The 19,450-nt window shown below is 32.5% G+C and overlaps 1 protein-coding gene across 1 annotated transcript in view; it reads right to left on the bottom strand.

The window, feature by feature from the left end:
- Positions 1–243: 243 nt before the first annotated feature.
- The window catches only part of LOC137645804 (alkaline phosphatase-like), a 26,819-nt gene continuing 7,612 nt past the window's right edge, over positions 244–19,450 (bottom strand). The window contains exons 6-13 of the mRNA XM_068378752.1: positions 17,979–18,064; positions 16,590–16,695; positions 16,078–16,279; positions 13,708–13,839; positions 13,241–13,432; positions 11,698–11,817; positions 5,839–5,983; positions 244–786 (exon numbers count right to left, since the gene is read on the bottom strand). Of these exons, the coding sequence (XP_068234853.1) occupies positions 732–786; positions 5,839–5,983; positions 11,698–11,817; positions 13,241–13,432; positions 13,708–13,839; positions 16,078–16,279; positions 16,590–16,695; positions 17,979–18,064 (1,038 nt within the window). The 3' untranslated portion in view covers positions 244–731. The remainder of the gene's footprint in view (positions 787–5,838; positions 5,984–11,697; positions 11,818–13,240; positions 13,433–13,707; positions 13,840–16,077; positions 16,280–16,589; positions 16,696–17,978; positions 18,065–19,450) is intronic.

Below are 19,450 nucleotides of genomic sequence, written 5' to 3'. Positions count from 1 at the left end.
AGTAGGTGATGATGAATGTAGAAGTATTGAATTGAAAGCTCAAGATAGAGACGACTAATGAAATCTAACCGAGGCCCTTTCTGTCAATAGGCGTGGAAGGAGTTGATGTTGAAAGCTATGTGATAGAAACGGAAGTATAAAGGTAATTCTTGAACCTAAAATGATATTCCAAATATTTACTGTACATCTTTCCATAGTTATTTGTCAAAAACATCTATAGTTATGATAGAAAAACTCTGTAACTGTATTTTAACGATTTATTTCTCCTGGTTCATAACTGCTGTACGTTTACACATGTGGAATAAATAAATTTCAAATCTGTTTATAATTTTCCTTACAGTAAACAAGCACAATAAATTGTTAAGTGTTTTGATTTGATACAATTGCTTTCCAAATTTTCAGTAGATTCTAATTCGGTTATCATGCTATATGTTTTAACATTAAGCAAAGCAACGTGAGTATACTTGTGCTACATGAGTTTTTTTTTACTATATATCTATGCATGCAGTGAGGCAAAGAAGGCGAAACCTTCTGAAATACAACATTGGAATAATATTGGTACTTGTAAAAGCTGTTACTAACTTTCTGAACGTGCCTCTATGTTTTTGGTAATGAACTTGTGTCACGAACGAAATATGAGCTACCAATGTATTTTGCTGATTTACCATAAAATTTTGATATCCAAATGAAATTCTTCTTTGTGCGCAAAAGAAAAAGAATATTTAAATCTATTATTCTTTATCCGACGTACAAAATTGGAGTCCGTCACCCACACAGGCAGCGTATCTGAGAAAAGGACAAAAAGAGAAATTACTAGAATGAAAATACCTGGCCGTAGAAATACCCGGACGTAAAACATATTTCCAAACAGTAACTTATACCGTAAAGGTAGTCAAAATGTTCTAAACAGATTATACATCTTTGATCTTAAAAAGATCAAAAGTTGGGTCATTACTATCAGGAAAACAAAACAAAGAGTAAAGACAGTAAGGATATTTTCTTCAAATTGACGATTCAGTCGTTTTAATCGTGCTTTGAACATTTTTATCTAAAAACTATTGATCCTGCCGAAGATTTATTTCTAGTCAAACATTTTCGAAAAAGGCACACTTCTAACAGCAACATCAACGAATTAAAAAAAAAAAAAAAAAAAAAAAAAATAGTAATTATAATAATAATTGTATATGTCGAACAATTAACGTTTCATTGCATGTTCCAACGTATGTGTTGTGATATTCTAGAAACAAAGCTGAAAAGACCATGATACATTTCATCCTCAAAATGAGATCCTATAAATCAGTTTAACATCCAGAAATAAAAAAGTCCATTCCATGATATCTGAGAAAACGATGACAGTTGAGCATTTTGACTTATCCATTAGAACAGGTTTCCCAAGTTCTCGCTATATATTCAATCTGAAGAACCATCCTTAACCATAAAAAATCATCACATCAATTATTATTCCACTATATTTTTTTTTTTTTTTTTTTTTTTTTTTTGTCCAACTGTAGCAAAACATTCCACTAACTACGTTGGACAAAGGAAACGATCTTGCTCGACTGTTTGTATGTCTGTGAGTTAGCATAGAATGTTAGGAGCAGGAAAACAGTTTGATGAAATTCGGCCAATATAGTTTTTGGGTAATCTTTTCAAAATGGGAGAAAGTAAGTATTTGTCTGAAACTTTAACCTATTCGGGTAAGTCTTACATGAATATATGTGTAGGGTTCCATTAAACTCTTTTAATTTGTTATGGAAATAACTGAAAGAGACTGTGAGTGTTATAAGCGGATAATCCCTTAACAAAGCAATAGATTAAAATGAACTGGCTCTAATCGTATACTGAGTGAGACCCAGGTGAGGTAAATTTTAATGGATATTGAGGATGACTCGGGAATCTGTAGCCATAGAAACTATCTCGACAATTACCTTAACCTTCAAATATTTGCTAATATCTTCAAAAAAGCAATAAAATAATAATCCACTTCATATCTGTTTATCTTGTGTCATGCCCGACTTTACATAATCCATCTTTAGATGATAAATTAATACGCAATAACGATGAAAGATGTATATAAAATCAAACTTAAACACAACTTCATTTATAAGATTGGTAAATATATTCATCAAATATGAAAATTGTACATACATACTATCCTACCTAGGAAATGATATAAGTATGTATACATAAAGAAAAACATAAATTGCGTCTGACAACTTTGTTTAGATCTTTCTTGATGCAGAGTATACATTTGGGAATGTACTTTATCCTGACTAAAGTGTTGTTGGCTTCGTCACTTATTAGGTCGAACAATCAAGTCACGAATAACATCAAATGCCTAATCTGTGACTGTTTAAGATAAAAGAAGCTAAAATATCAAAACAAGGTATACCGTACTGTACAATATGATAAAATAATAATTTACGGCGACGAGTCTCGGACAACTCACTTGCCTGCATATAGGTTAGTTGTTTACAAGAAGTTCCCTTGGGTTGTACGTAAACGTTGAAGTTACCATTTCAATACAAGCAATCTTTCTCGATCTTATTCATGGCCACCAAAAGCATAGCTAGTGAGTCCAAACGTCATGTTATAACAATGCAAAATAAATTGGCTATGATCAAGAGATATGAAACGAGGAAAAAGGACGCTAGATCTAGGATATTTGCTTAAAATCTAACGCAATAAACTTCTTTAGCAACAAGTGAAAATCTCCCTGTTCATTCAACAGGCCTGGCGTTTTCTAGCTCATATACGTATTTTCCACTTTTTCCATTCTTCAAACAAACCTGAAGAGCATTGCTTCATAAAGATGTATAAATACAATCGTTAATGATTTTTTACTTCCTAATTATCAATTATTGTTCCATAAAACTTGGACTTTTGCATGAAACTAAATGCGTGCGTTCCATTTCGTCTAGCGTTTGCAGTACCAGATGAATAAAACGAGTGAAAATGTCTTCAGAAGTTACTGGATTATATGTAAGTACAGATCTTAGACTGGGAAGTTTAGCACTGAATCCGTAAGTTTTGTAAGGGTGCACTTAAAAAGTAGATATTAGTTCCTTCATACATGATGTTATCTGAACTTCTTTACTATTAAAGTGAACATGGAATTTTTTAGGTATTACGCTTACTAATCAAACGCTCAGATATACATACACACTTATATATATTCATACACACACACACACACACACACATATATATATATATATATATATATATATATATATATATATATATATATATATATATATATATATATATAATTAGTCTGTAAATATATCTGCATGTAATTTTTTAAACATGTTTATATGTATACATATGTATACATATACTATACATTTATATATGCATATATATTGTATACTGTATAAATATACTATATATATATATATATATATATATATATATATATATATATATATATATATATATATATATATATATATGTGTATATATATATATATATATATATATATATATATATATATATATATATATATATATATATATATATATATATATATATATATATATATATATATATATATATATATATATATATATATATATATATATATATATATATATATATATATATATATATGTGTGTGTGTGTGTGTGTGTATGTATATATATCATCATCATCAGCCGTTACTAATCGACTGCAGAATAAAGCCCTCAGATATGTCCTTCTACTCACAATCTATTTATGTCTTTGCATGCTAGTCCACACCTGCAAACTCTTTTAGTTCGTTAGTCCATCATCTTCTCTTTCTTTCCCTGCTTCTATTGCAATCTCTAGGGACACGTCCTGTTATTCCATTTATCATCTGTCATTCTCATTTTATGTCCTGATCATGTCCATTTCTTTTTCTTACATGCTTTTAGTATATCCTTTACTTTAGTTTGTTCTCGTATCCATTTTGCTCTTTTTTATCTTCAAGTGTTATTCCTATCATTATTCTTCAGTAAGGCTCCAAGTTTCTGATGTATAAGTTAATGCTGGTAGGACCATCCTATCTATACTTTTCAGTGTAGAGAAAGTGGTATTCATTTTACTTTTCATAATCTTATTTTTCGTACCAAATGCTCTCCTCCTCATGCTTATCCTTCTTTTTATTTCGGTCTCGTGACCTGGGGAAAGACTTACTATATGCCCTATGTACGTATATTCCTCAACAATCTCTAAAGGTTCACCTATAACTTTTATAAGTTGCCTCTGCATTTTCATTGAACATTATCTTAGCTTTACTCATATCTATTTTCAGTCCTACTTGTCTGCTTTTTTCTATTCAAATTTTCTATCATCTTTTGCAATTCTTCCCATGATTCACTGAACACAATTATTTCATCTGAGAATCTTATATTGTTAAGATATTCCTCATTAATATTTATTTCTACATTTTCCCAATCTAAATTCTTAAGAACTTCTTGGCATGCTGTGATAATTCAGGAGACATGGGGGTCTCTCTTTCTAACTCCTTCCTCGATCGGTATTTTCTCACTATCTTTATGTAGTTTTAGGATTGCTGTACTTCCGGTTCAGATACCTTCAAGTGTTTTACCATGAGATTCATTTATTCCTTGTCTTTGAAGAGTTTTCATTACTGCTGAGGTTTGGAGAGAATCAAAAGCTTTCTCATAGTCTATATGTACATATAGGCCTATAGAGGTTTCTCATGCTCTCTTGATTTTTCCATTATCAGGTTAATTAAATGGATATGTTCACCCGTTGAATATCCACTTCTAAAGCCTTCCTGCTCTTTTGGTTGATTCAAGTCTAGCTGTCTCTCTAATCGGCCTAATATGATCTTTGTAAATACTTTATATTACGGATAATAAACATATGGGGCAGTAATTTTTTTAGGTCATTTTATGTTTCCCTTTTCGTAAATTAGTATAATAGCAAGTGTTTTTTCAGACATTTTGTGTAAAGTTCAGCGAGTTTTATTACGATGAAAACTGCTCCATCTATTATTAAATCAATTGTTAGGTCAGCTTCTGCCTCTGCTGTGTAAGATTTCTATCAAAAGAGTTATTTGTTATTTACATCATAATTTCCTTTAAAAAGGTTCGCTCAAGTTCTTGAAAAAAAAAGAAAAAAAGGCTATTGATAATTATAATCAAAACAAATACGAAGTGTAAAATACAGAAGAAAATAACAGGTAAATGAGAGCTAAAATCGGGACCATTGAAAATAAATAAAATGGCAGTAAAGATCAGTAACAGCTAAAGACAAGAATGAATACCTGAACGCGAAAAAGAGATCGAGAGGCTCCTAATCTAAAGGAAATAAAAAGGGAGAATAGATTTCGAATATGATTTAAAACCAAAAATGGTGATCAAATAGGTGTTAATGTATGTGCTGACGGATTTCCGTCCACATATGAGCAAAAAGAAATTGGAGATATATGCTGGAGCTACAAGTGGAAGAATAAATAATCAATGAATAAACCCATGTAGTAAATAAGGCCTCAGATCTTTATAGATCGAAAGCATTTTGCCTTTATACCAGTTGTTGATGCATCTTAAATTACAAAGAACCTAACTAATCACATTAACATTTTGCTTTTTTAAAGTATGTGGAATTTTACTTCAATCTTTAGCGCTCGTCAACAGTGTTTCTCCTAACAAACCAGATATTTTCCTTTATTCACTGAGAAGTGTTTCTTTTTCCTTTATTAAATGCTGAATTACAGAAAATAACTCGAGGAACCTCCTAACACCTAAGAATATACATAAAGGAAATCTGACAAACTTATAACAAGAGACAACTGGGCAGAAGCATTCCCAAAGCCGCTCTAAACCTAGTTCCTGTGGCTAACTTACCTGAGGGCGTGAGGAATATAGGTGTTTTCGTGGATTCCGGTGAATAGATGGGCGTGAGGACCTCGGGCATACAGGATGACGTCCTCGCCCGCATGGTAGGATTCAATCATGGGAACCGTGGAAGCGCCCATGTAATGAGGATCCTCTGAAAAGACAAAAAAAAAAAAAAAAAAAAAAAAAAAATAAATAAATAAATAAATAAATAAATAAATAAAAATAAAGAACGGAAATACATGTGATACTGATAGTTTCTGAATTGTAAATTGTGTTTGCTCTCGAACATAGTATGAACAGAATCCGTGAGATGAAAAATTAACTTAAATGAAGTTTTCTTTAATAAACTGTATATCATATGTAAACATATAGGCCAGACATATCACAAAACCTTGGCTGTCTTCATTGATTCAGAAAACCATAAATTAATAAGCTATGAGCATGAAAAAGAAAGATAAAGAGTATGCTGTTAAAAAATTCATGCTCAAGTGATTTTCTCGGATCCATACTATTGAAAAAGTAATACCCGAGAGCCAACTACCAAGCTATGTCTTTGTTTAGCGATTACTGCTCGTACGTTCAAATCGGTACGTTCAAATCGATTCGATAGTCATAAGCTTGCTTTTGAAGACATCCGATATAAGCGCTAGCAATCCCTCGCTTCCTACCAAACTTCAAAGACGTCAAGCTACGTTTAGCACAGCAGATTGAAAATCATATGAGTGCGTAAACATAATATTGCTATTTTACTGATATCATAACATTTTGATGATTTAGGAGGCAGGCTAGGTTTCAATGCTATCTGCGAACTTGAATTTGTGTGTTCACGTGTAGAAGTAGAATAGAATATCTCAAAAATGATTGATAAAACTTGGCCGACATTATCGCGAAGATTAAATTTTGTACAAAATGGTTAGTTTGTTTATTGTGTTATATTCTTATTTACACTGTTTTTACCTTAGCATATATTACCCATAGTCACTCATTCTTGGCCTTTTAGGATTAATCTTATCTCAAAATCTTTATTTGATTTTTTAAAAAAAAAGGGATTTGGACAGAGTAGTTCATATAAAAGATATCCTAGGTCTATTTAAATCCATTCACTATCAACCAATTACGCCTTACTCCGATTACTTTTTTTTTTTTTTTTTTTTTTTTTTGTAGGTTTAGACAGGGACAGGATATTTTATGGATAGAAAGAGTGAAAGAGGACAATAAAACCATCCACTCCAAGGTCACAAAAAAAAAAAAAATTATTCAAGAAATGTCCAATTATTATAAATGACGATCACCTTGTCAGAACAAGATGTCAAACGGAAATAGACATATCTAAATATGAAGAATATGTTTGATTCCCATCCCCGATTTAGATGTCTAGAATAAGTTTTCTTCGGGACCAATGCCTCATAACTTTCTTGTATTCATAGAAAAGGTATTCTTATTTGAGTCTTACAGATTGATTTACAATTCACATCCCTCATACATTGATTGCAATGTACTGAAAGATCTAAAATTAATATCTTATTTCAAAGAGACGAACTGTGTTACGTAAGTATATGTAACATTCCCGTTGTCCTTCTACCCTTTCGCCCCCAAAGGACGTACCGGTACGTTCTTGCAAAACACTGTTATTTACATGTTTCTGCATGTTTTTTATAACATTATGAGAAACTTCAGGTATTTTCCAAAAGAATGAGACCAAGCTGACCTCTCTATGACAAAAATTAAGGCTGTTATAGCAATTTAAAAAAAAAAGTATATAGCAAAATGTGCTCGAAATTTAACCTTATGGTGGGGTAAAAGGGGGTGAAAACGAGTAGATTTACATGACTGAAAAATTAAATATATCCATTGTGGTGGATTCAATCAAAATCCAATTAAAGTGAGGATATTTTCAAAATGCATCTTAGCCTTCTAGAAGAGAAAGGACAACAACAGAATTCATGGAGGGTGCATACAGCTGAAAATATTGGAAGACCCGACTGATTGGTCGATTATAAGTTATCTGTCGTAAGAACTATCAGGGTCACTGACGCTGTTTTGGGAGGAGACGGACAAAGAAAGTTAGATGATATGAGGGAAGTGTAGGGGCAGAGGTACAAGTGTCCAAGCAAGGTTAGAGGTGAGTAGGGCAACGTATGCGAGATTGGGGGGACAAAGCACTGCCAGTGAGCCTTTTGTTTTATAAATATGGAGTATTTCTTCAGTAGCCTATAGTTCATCGTGATTTCAGCAGTTAAAGGATGAACGCTGTTTGTCTTTTTACATGTAACAATATATTATTTATGAGCCCAAGAGAGAGAGAGAGAGAGAGAGAGAGAGAGAGAGAGAGAGAGAGAGAGAGAGAGAGAGAGAGAGAGAGAGAGAGATTATAATTTTATTTAAAATTTTATTGCTTTGATTCTAATTCTAACTTCTTCATTTCTCGATATCACCTTATAATTATAGTTCCTGATGGGAATAATTCCCTCATTTTCGAGTGATCTAATGATTAATAAAAATTCGTTAATTAACAGTTGCAAAGTCAAACTTTTTGTGAAGAATTTTTACGTGTTATCTAAAAAATGTAAAATAATTCGAATTTATCAATTTACTACTAATATATAAAGTGCAACCATACTTAATTAATTTAAAACATTTCCTATTACTTCCAGAGGTAATAAAAACGACATACTCCTTCAAAGTCAAGGATAAGGAAAAGAAAAATAATTATGAGTGAGCCAAGGAACCTTGGCCCTCTTCTTTCAAGGAAAAATTATGGAGATTTCAGGACAAGTCACAGAAAAAATAGAATTTGAGATCTTGGGGACCCGTTGTATTTCTTTTAATATAAAAATAGGATTGTGAAAGATTATAGTTGATCTTTCTATAAAAGACGTTTTCTTCTGTGTGTGAGTTAGGCCATTGCGTTTTCTATGATTTTGATAGTGTAACTAAAATGAAAAGGTTGCTCATTCTAAAGGTAATTTCCAATAGGTATAATCTTTATTTGTTTCGTTGTGTTAATAGTTAAAAAAATTAATACAAATAAATAGATAATTAATGCTTTAACTATATAATAATCAATGTAAAATTTCAAAAGTCACTATGCGCACAGATATTTTGCAATGATTTTTCTCAGGTAAAATTATATATATAAATTATGAAATTGAATTCAATGGTCAGCTGTACGAAAGTAGGTAAAGGTACTTATGGCCCAGCAATTAAAGTTTTCCTTACCGAGATACAAAAAAGAAAAAAAAAAGAAAAAGAAATTCATTAGGTCTTTTCTCTGGCCTACAGTAAATAATAAATAGCATTTTTTTTTCAATTTGAACTTTCAAAATTATTTCAAAGAAAAAATATAGTGAAAAGATACTATGAAGTTTGTTATGCATTTCAGTAAGGAAAACATTTAGTTGCTGGGACACAAGTCCCTTTACTTTCTCACAAATCACCATTGAATTCAATTTTATAGTTTATAATTATAATCTTACCAGAGAGATAATTGCAAAATTATTTCTTATTCTGGAATTCGCTTATGGTATCAGACTTTTTTATTCTATTGTTATAATAGTTCTTATTACCATTTTCATCTTTATAGCTACTGTCATTATTATTAGTTCGATATACCCACTTTATTACGTTAAGTATCATTTCAATCATGATCAGTGAATTACGTGAGCAAATTTGCTGTTTACTTTTGAACATCACTAGTCTAAGTCATACACACATACACATATACCAAGGCACTTCCCCTAATTTTGGGGGGTAGCCGACATCAACAAATGAAACAAAACAAAAAGGGGACCTCTACTCTCTACGTTCCTCCAGCCTAACAAGGGACTCAATCGAGTTCAGCTGGTACTGCTAGGGTGACACAGCCCACCCTCCCACATTATCCACCACATATGAAGCTTCATAATGCTGAATCTCCTACTGCTGCTACCTCCGCGGTCATCTAAGGCATCGGAGGCAGCAGCAATCTAAGTCATAACACGTTTAATTCCAATTATTCTTATTCCCTTTCGCCTTATTCTAAAAAATTAGCTATTTTCGTTAATCAAGTAATTAAAAGAACTTTACATAAGCATTCAACACCGAAAGAAAAATGTAGTTATCAACTGACTTCAAAATAATGATGAAACAAATACCCTGTACGGTAAAACATTTGAAAGAAATAGAAACACGAAAAACTTTGCATAAAACATTTGGGAAAAAACTGGAAGAACAATAAACTTTGCAAAAATTTCTGGAGAAGAAATGCCAGTTCAGTTTGACGTAAGAAATATATTGAAGAACACTAACATTAGCTCTATATCATTGGTATTTGTATTAACTATAGCTCCGAATGAGTCTAAATATACAGGTTGAATTATTCAAATTCCAAAATATCGTCTCAGCTCGATGAATACTTGCACATTACTATTATCATTATTTTCATTACTAGTCAAACTATAGCACCCTAGTTGGAAAAGCAAGATACTATAAGCCCAAGGGCTCTAACAGGGCAAAATAGCCCAGTGAGGAAAGGAAATAAGGAAATAAATAAACGATATGAGAAGTAATAAAAAATTAAAATAAAATATCTTAAAAAGCATTAACAACATCAAAACAGATAATTCATATATAACTATAAAAAGACTTATGTCATCTTGTTCAACATAAAAACATTTGCTCCAACTTTAAACTTTTGAAGTTCTACTGATTTAACTACACAATTAGGAAGATCACTCCACAACTTGGTCACAGCTGGAATAAAACTTCTAGAATACTGTGTAGTGTTGAGCCTCATGATGGAAAAGGCCTGACTATTAAAATTAAATGCATATCTAATACTACGAACAGGACGGAACTGCCCAGGAAGATCTGAATGTAAAGGAGGGTCAGAATTATGAAAACTATAATGCAAAATGCATAATGAACCAAGTGAACGACGATGCCAAATATCAATATCTAGATCAGAAATAAGAAATATAATTGACCGTATGTTCCTGACCAACATATTAAGATGAGAATCAACAGCTGGAGACCAGACAGGAGAACTATACTCGAAACAATGTAGAATGAAAGAATTAAAACACTTCTTCAGAATAGATTGATCACCGAAAATCTTAAAAGACTTTCTCAATAAGCCAATCTTTTGTGCAATTAAAGAAGACACATACCTAATGTGTTTCTCAAAAGTAAATTTGCTGTCGAGAATGGCACCTAAAATCTTGTCATACAAAGTTAAAGAAACATTATTAATGCTGAGGTCCAGATGTTTAGGAGACACTGCTCTTGACCTACTTACAATCATACTTTGAGTTTTGTTGGGATTCAACTTCATACTCCATAATTTGTACCATGCACTAATTTTAGTTAGATCTCAGTTATGGGATTTAGCAACCCCAGATCTACATTCAGGAGATGGAATTGATGCAAAGAGAGTAGCGTCATCTGCAAATGCAATGAGCTTGTTTTTTAGGCCAAACCACATGTCATGTGTATATAAGATGAAAAGTAATGGGCTAAGAACACTACCCTATGGAACACCAGATATCACATTCTTATACTCCCTATGGTGACCATCAACCAAAACTCTTTGATATCTATTACTTAAAAAATCAATAATAATGCTCAGAAACGATCCACCCACTCCCAACTGATTGAGTTTGAAAACAAGGGCCTCATGATTAACACGGTCAAAGGCAGCACTAAAATCCTACGAACTTCCTGACCATAATCAAGGGATTTCTGTACAGCAATGGAGATTGTAAGCCTACATACAAAAGTATTCATGTGGTCGACGATCCTCATTGATTATTTTCCCTATTCCTTAGAGTGCTTTCCATATGATTAAGAAATAAAGATAATAGGACAGGAAAAGAAGAGAATAATTACCGTATCCATCCTCAGTTGGGTCAGGTCTTACACCATTGATCTCTCCTTTATATCCGGGTCCGTTTGTATACATGAGTGTTGTAAATGGCAGTCCGTCAACGTCTGAGTAATCTCCAATACCTGAATGAGGAAAGAGGGAGGTGAACGACTCTATACCATCTGAAGCGAAATTGTTGTTACATTTATATTTCAAGAAGTTTAGTTTTGAAGATGAACCTTATTTTCAGAAAATTTCTCTGATTCAAATGATTCAAATACAAGCCTCAATACAAAGCCCCCAGGTCTCTTAACCCTCCCATTTTGCGAAATCCACAAGTATTAGCCCCAACATGGAAAAATACTACGCCTGTAGCCAAGAATAGTAGAGAACAAAAAGTAAAAGAAAAATACCCAATTATTATTTTAAACGAAATTTAAGACCATAACAAGAAAATTGTACCTCTACATTAATAAAATTGAGGTTAAACCACACTTTACATTATATACTAATACTTAACTTTACAAATTATTTCCTACTATGCTTAGTTAGCTAAATTTTCTCACTCTCCTTTCACCCACCTTTCTATCATCTGGAAAAAAATAACTTAATATTCTAACCCTAACTCAACACAAGACTGAAGATAACCATGGTCATTCTTGAGTCTACGTTTCCAACTGGAATATTAAGCAAAGAATTTCTTCTATCATATCTGAGCATAACTTCCTGGGTAAGAAGTCAAGTAAAACCTGAAAACGTTCCATTTTCAAACAGCCGCGAAACTACTCTAGTCCATAGTTCTGATTAATGGGCTGGCTCTCTCTCTCTCTCTCTCTCTCTCTCTCTCTCTCTCTCTCTCTCTCTCTCTCTCTCTCTCTCTCTCTCTCTTCGTAATTATACGCTATATTAGCTAATCATTCCTGCTAACAGTTCCATAGCTAAATTAAGTCATTATCAAGATGAGAAGAATATATGCAAACTAGTAATAACGTGCATTTCTAAGGCGTATGTTATATGTTTAAGCCTGTGTCTAAAGGAGGGGTTAGTGAACTGATCTCTTCTTCCTACTGTTGCTTCATTTAAATACATAGTTCTGCGACATGGGAAAAATTACCTAGAGTGCTATTACTATATCATAAATTAACTAAATGTGTCACTACCAAAAGTAACCTGCCGTTTCTTATGGAGATGCTACTATGATTGTCGAATTTTGAAAGATAAACCAGGACATCCTATGTGTAAAAGATTGTTAAAGTTATTCACTCCATTTTACAAAAATGATTCAATGGTCTGTGCTTGCTGGAAAGACGTTTTTTTTTTCCTTTCTTTTTTTTTCAATTGTTGTCAGAATGGTAATGCAAGATATAGCAAGGCTGGGATACCTGCTTTTGACGTTCAAATGATTTAGTCTCTTTTGGAGTATTGCTACGCGCAATGTTTATATATATACAAATATAGACTTTGGCGATTTTTTTACATGTAGAAAAGGTAAGAGAGTTTAAATTTTCTTGCTGAATAATCAATTTTGTTTCCCCTTTTGCATGCCTATCTCGAGACATTTCCTACCGAGGATATCGCTTTGCCTCTCAGGATATCCATTGATGACAATGGGCTGAGAGTGATCTGCAGTCACAATGATGAGCGTGTCCTCTGAACTGGTCATTTCGTTAGCGGCTGCAATGGCCTTCTCGAATTCCAGTGCTTCTTCGAGGGCTGACCTGTGTTCATTCAGGTGGTGGGCTTTGTCTATGTTTCCACCTGGGGAAGAGAAGCATCAAATTGATACAATGGTAGATTATATAAACTCTTGCGGTTTTTATAATAAGTTATATTTTTCTGACCTGCCAAAACCGGTGGGTCAGTTAAATACTGCTATCCTTATGAGAGCTCTGTTTGAGGCCCACTAGCTGCTCAGCCTAAACTAATAATAATAATAATAATAATAATAATAATAATAATAATAATAATAATAATAATAATAATAATAATAATAATAATAATAATAATAATAATGATAAGGTTTCAATACCTACCTTCAACGAATAGGAAGTAGCCTTTGTCATCCTTCTGCAGAACTTCAATTGCTTTTCGAGTCATTTCCTCCAAAGAAGGGTTACTGGGGTCCTTGTCAATGGCGTAGGCCATATGGCTCCAGTCAAACAGTCCTGGAAGCAATATTACACAAGTAGACAAAACTTGGGACATTAAAGTTCAAGCGTGGAAAACTGAAATAAACATTTAACTTAAAATCAATATAAAAAGAAAGCCGAAGAATGTGAGACTACACAAATATATATCACGAATTTCATCGAACGCCATTTATCCATTCTTGAGACATGCTGCTCACACACCCATAATTAAACATGTACACTATGCCATCTTATTTCTCTTCCTCTTATTTTGTTAAAGTTTTATAGTTTATATAGGAGACATTTATTTTAATCTTGTTACTGTTCTTTGAATATTTTATTTTTCTTTTTTTCCTTTCCTCACTGGGCTATTTTCTCCGTTGGAGCCCTGTGCTTATAGAATCCTGCTTTTCCAACTAGGGTTATAGCTTAGCAAATAATAATAATAATAATAATAATAATAATAATAATAATAATAATTCAGACAGACAAACAGCCATGAGTGAAAACGTAATAACCTTCCAACTCCAGTGGGAGATATAAGGAATCGCTTTCATATACTTTACTCAATAATTAACTGTAATGCGACATAACAAATTAAGAAAGTATTTGACTGGAATATCCCGGAGGTGAAAAATCAGCCTGATCTGATTTTCCTTTGATTCAAACTACTGTGATTTTTAAAGGTCGTGTTTCAAGTAAAGACAAAAATTCCCCAAATTTTTTAACGAAAGCTATTTAATAATAAGAAGGCTCAAAAGTAGTACTTGGGCTTTTTGAAAATTTATATTTTTTACTTCCTTTCAATGGGAAAACAAAAAGAGTATGTCCTGTTAAAAAAGATGTTGGGAATTGAGAAAATTGCAAAACGGAAGAAGGATATTTCTGTAACTATTAGCAACAATCCATAATAATATATTTAATAATTTTCGCCCAACCTTGAATTCTATTCTTTTCCTCCAAAAATACAATCGACAATTTTAGTTGTAATTTGAGTTGTACTGCTTTCAGCAGTATCTTGAATGCTTTTCTTTGGATGGATGTCATCCTTTGAAAGGAAGTTAAGTTTCCATCTATGTATTTGTGTGTGTGTGTGTGTGTGTGTGTGTGTGTGTGTTTGTATTTTGTTGTTAAAAAGATCTCTCAGGAATCGAGAAACTAAATTAAACCAAACATGTCAGTATAATGCATTAGGTCATTTACTTCGGATTACTGACAATTGGAAGAAAACCTCTAATAGTTGAATATGCGTTAATATGGAACAATCATAAATACATGAAAAAGAAATCATAATTATAAGTTTTATCCTTCTTCCTGTCTGAGTCACACACCCAGCTGCATGCTCATAGAATTAATACGATATTCATTTGTTTACAACTTTTGAGAAGGAAAGCTGTCCACTGAGTGATCTTATTCTACCTTGAAATATAATGTGAATTCCCCGTACAATCAACCGGTCTTTGGAATAGGGTGTGAGAGAGGAAGCCAAATGTTTAGCAAGACCTCGAAGATTTCCTTTTTAACTCTTTCTTCTTTATTATGGCCCTTGAATTAACCATGTAAAACAATTGAAAATTCTAAGCGATTAAAATTATTATAGATCTCCATTCTCTTCCTCTAATGCCTTTTTATTCATTCTACATCCCATTTCACAAAAGACCATCCTTTCCCCCTCTTTCTCTTTCTCTTACTTTCTTCCATCTAACATTCATTACTATAAGTCATGTCTGACATCGGACAAGAGTGATAAAAAACACACATCTTGCCATAGGCCACAGGTCTGGTCGATAAAGGATAATTAAAAAAAAAAAAAAAAAAAAAAAAACGTAGCAATTACAACCATACTACTCTCTGTCTAAATGAGTAAATAGGCAATATACAACCAGACTTCAACAAAAAGTACCATTCCGGGTGCACTGATTTTTAGTGCTGCTGAAATGCTCATTCTTATTACAATACATACATACATACATACATATATACCTATACATACACACACACACACACACACACACACACACACACACATATATATATATATATATATATATATATATATATATATATATATATATATATATATATATATATATATATATATATATATATATATATATATATATATATATATATGTATGTATGTATGTATGTATGTGTGTGGTTTACTTACATGTGCGTCTGTATTACATAATGATATCTTATAAAATGTCCAGTAGACTAACAGAACAGACTAGGAAAATCCATAAAATAATGTTTATTATTGAAAATAATTACCCATGAGATATTCGGTTGAAGAAGTATCCAGGTCCAAAAGCTGATCGCGGTGCCAGACGTACGAAGAATTTCCGATGGCTGATTTCTGTTTAATCCAAGTTTCGATTAAGTTCTTCCCATCATCTCTTTTGCCACCGTCTCCGCCTTCGGGATCCACAACGCCTTTAGGGGTGAACTTCTTACGCCCACCGCCCATTATTACCTATGACATTTGGAATTTGATTTAGCATTAGGTTTTTGCCTGGCAGAACTTGTTCAGCAAAAGGGATTTGTAAAATGGATTGCAAGAATTTTCAAGGAAGTAACTTTGATTCCAATACTTCCTTTGAATATCATGTGGAGCAATAATTTATTCAACAGAGAGAGAGAGAGAGAGAGAGAGAGAGAGAGAGAGAGAGAGAGAGAGAGAGAGAGAGAGAGAGAGAGAGAGAGAGAGAGAGCTACTCTTGAAGTTTTGTATTTTATATTTTAGTAATTTATTATAATAAACGTCTTAAACCAATCTACAGTACTTTAATTTGTGCTCCAGTGGTGCCAAAGACGAGTTGCTCGGCGATATCATCACATAAATCCGGGTCACCACCAAAGTCATTAATGTCATCATCACTTTCCCAGTGCCTGTGGGGAGAAAAAATAGACAGGGATTATACAAACTAATCTCTCTCTCTCTCTCTCTCTCTCTCTCTCTCCTCTCTCTCTCTCTCTCTCTTCTCTCTCTCTCTCTCTCTATCTATATATATATATATATATATATATATATATGTGTGTGTGTGTGTGTGTGTGTGTGTGTGTGTGTATATATAAAGAGTGAGAGAGTATATATATATATATATATATATATATATATATATATATATATATATATATATATATAAATATATACATATATATATCATATATATTTATTATATATATATATATATATATATATATATATATATATATATATATATATATATATATATATATATATATTACAAGATAAGCTATAAACATAGTTGAAACGTAAGATGCTATAATCACAAGGGCTTAAACAGGGAAAAATAGCTTGCTTGAGAGTACACTAGAGCACACTATTCTATCTTATTTCTCTTCCTCTTGTATTTTTAAAGTTTTTTTTTTTATAATTCATAAGGAAATGTTTATTCTAATGTTGTTACTGTTCTTGAAATATTTTATTTTTCCTTGCCTCCTTTCCTCACTAGGCTATTTTCCTTGTTGGAGACCCTGGGCTTATAGCCATCCTGCTTTTCCAACTAGGGTTGTAGCTTAGCAAGTAATAATAATAATAATAATAATAATAATAATAATAATAATAATAATAATAATAATAATAATATTGAGGAAAGGAAACAAGTAACTATATTAAATTAGATCTTTATGTATAAACTATAAAAACTTAAAAAAAAGAAAAAACAGAGAAAGAGAAATTAGAGAGAACAGCTTACCCGAGAGTACCCTTAAGCAAAAGAACTTTAATCTAAGACATTGGAAGGCCATGGTACAGAGGCTATGGCACTACCAAAGACTAGAGAACATTGGTCTGATTTTGTAGTGTCCTCGTATGTCTGGACTAGTAATACCTCATCAGTACAATAAAAAACATCATGAATGGTGACCTTTGCTGCTTGACATAATTCTTGACATACAAACTCTTGTTTGGCGGAAATATGTCCTAAACTCGATAATAATTAATGTCTCATTCACACTGACTTCATGATCCTTTTATTTGCAACTCATTTGAATGAATTTCACACCTAAGGTTTACAACTCCTTTGTATCCCTATCGATATTATACTTACAGCATGTCTTTAAGGTGCCACATATGAGTGTTTTTTATCTTTATCATTATTATTGTATTTAGAAAGGAGATTCGTAAGGAATGGTGACTGCCTACTGACCTTTCAGCAGTGTGGGCGTAATTCCCAGCAGGTGAGGCATGTGTGACCCTTGTTACAGTTACAACTCCAGTCGATTTACCTGCGTCCTGTGGGAGCAAATAACATTCGTTCACTGATCTCAATTTCATTTCCGTGTACATTGATATATATGTTTATTTCACATAGCTATGAAAGTGGCACAGAAATAACAGGTCGCACTGAAAACAAAAGAGATGCATTTAAAGTATTTAGCAAAATTTGAATTTTAGTGTCAGTCCGCGTGGACTAAGGGTAAAGTTGCCATTGCACAAACAAACTTTAGGTTAAAAGTTTGAATTCAACAATATTATCATGCTGGTACTGCTTTCCTTCATAGTTAAATGTAAAAAGTATTTATGAAAAATAGTCCACACTGTACCGCTGGTGCCATTCAGGATATATATGGCCGATGATCTTTACACAACCAATAATATACAAGAAAAAGGGAGTGTCCCTTAAGCAACATGGAGACAAACTGGAAGTAATTGTATAGAGCAAGAATGAAATAAATTACATCTAACTTCAATCATTTCTCGCATTAAAGTTAGAATTTACAAAATATTTTGATGCAATGAGAAATAAAATCTAAGACAAAAGAAAAAAAAAACTTAGGAAAAATAAAATTAACAAGCATAATTTTCAACATTCCATTATTTCCAGGGATTGAAAGTCTTCCCTAATCTTCCTCCTAACAATGTGATGCAGGATCTTTGATTGAAGATTCCCAGAAGATTTTATGCTATGGGTTTGCAATCATCTGTTTTGTTAAAATGAAAAAATAAAAAGCCGGTTAACTCCTTGGTTAGATTCAAAGGTTATGGCTACACATATGAGATCAGTACTTCTAGTTTCTACTTCCTATTAACATTAACAGTTTTGCCGATAATTTTGCATACTCTTTGCAGTCAATTAAAATTCGAGAATCAGCAGTTTTTTCTCAGAGAAATAAACAAGGAAAGTACATTGTCTCTTACTTTATGGTTTCTATATTTCAATTACAATTCTATAATTTGAGGGAAAACTGATTTGACATCTCATTTCTAATTGATTTAGATGCATGAGATTCCTGGTCTAAAAAGCTGTACTTTATTTGTTATTCGAGGAATATTTCAAGTTTTATTTTAACTTGGACGTAATGTTTCTTCTGGCTAAATTAATGCAAGAAGGTGTGAGTAAAACGAGTTCTCACCTCATTTAATTATCTACATCTATTAATCAGAGCTAACACAAATTATCCTTTTTATTACAATCTCGTGAGGAATGGAAATAAGGGGAGGAACAACGAAAGCAAATATTAGTAAATGAGAGAGAGAGAGAGAGAGAGAGAGAGAGAGAGAGAGAGAGAGAGAGAGAGAGAGGAGAGAGAGAGAGAGAGGAGAGAGAGAGATTTTTCCAGCGCTTACTATGGCATCAACCACAGACTACAATTAGCCGAGCAGTTTTCTTCTCTCTCC

Source organism: Palaemon carinicauda, chromosome 8 (genome assembly GCF_036898095.1).
Source record: "Palaemon carinicauda isolate YSFRI2023 chromosome 8, ASM3689809v2, whole genome shotgun sequence".
NCBI lineage: Eukaryota > Metazoa > Arthropoda > Malacostraca > Decapoda > Palaemonidae > Palaemon > Palaemon carinicauda.
The sequence above is the reverse complement of the archived record's forward strand: the minus strand, read 5'-3'. Positions and strand labels throughout refer to the sequence as shown.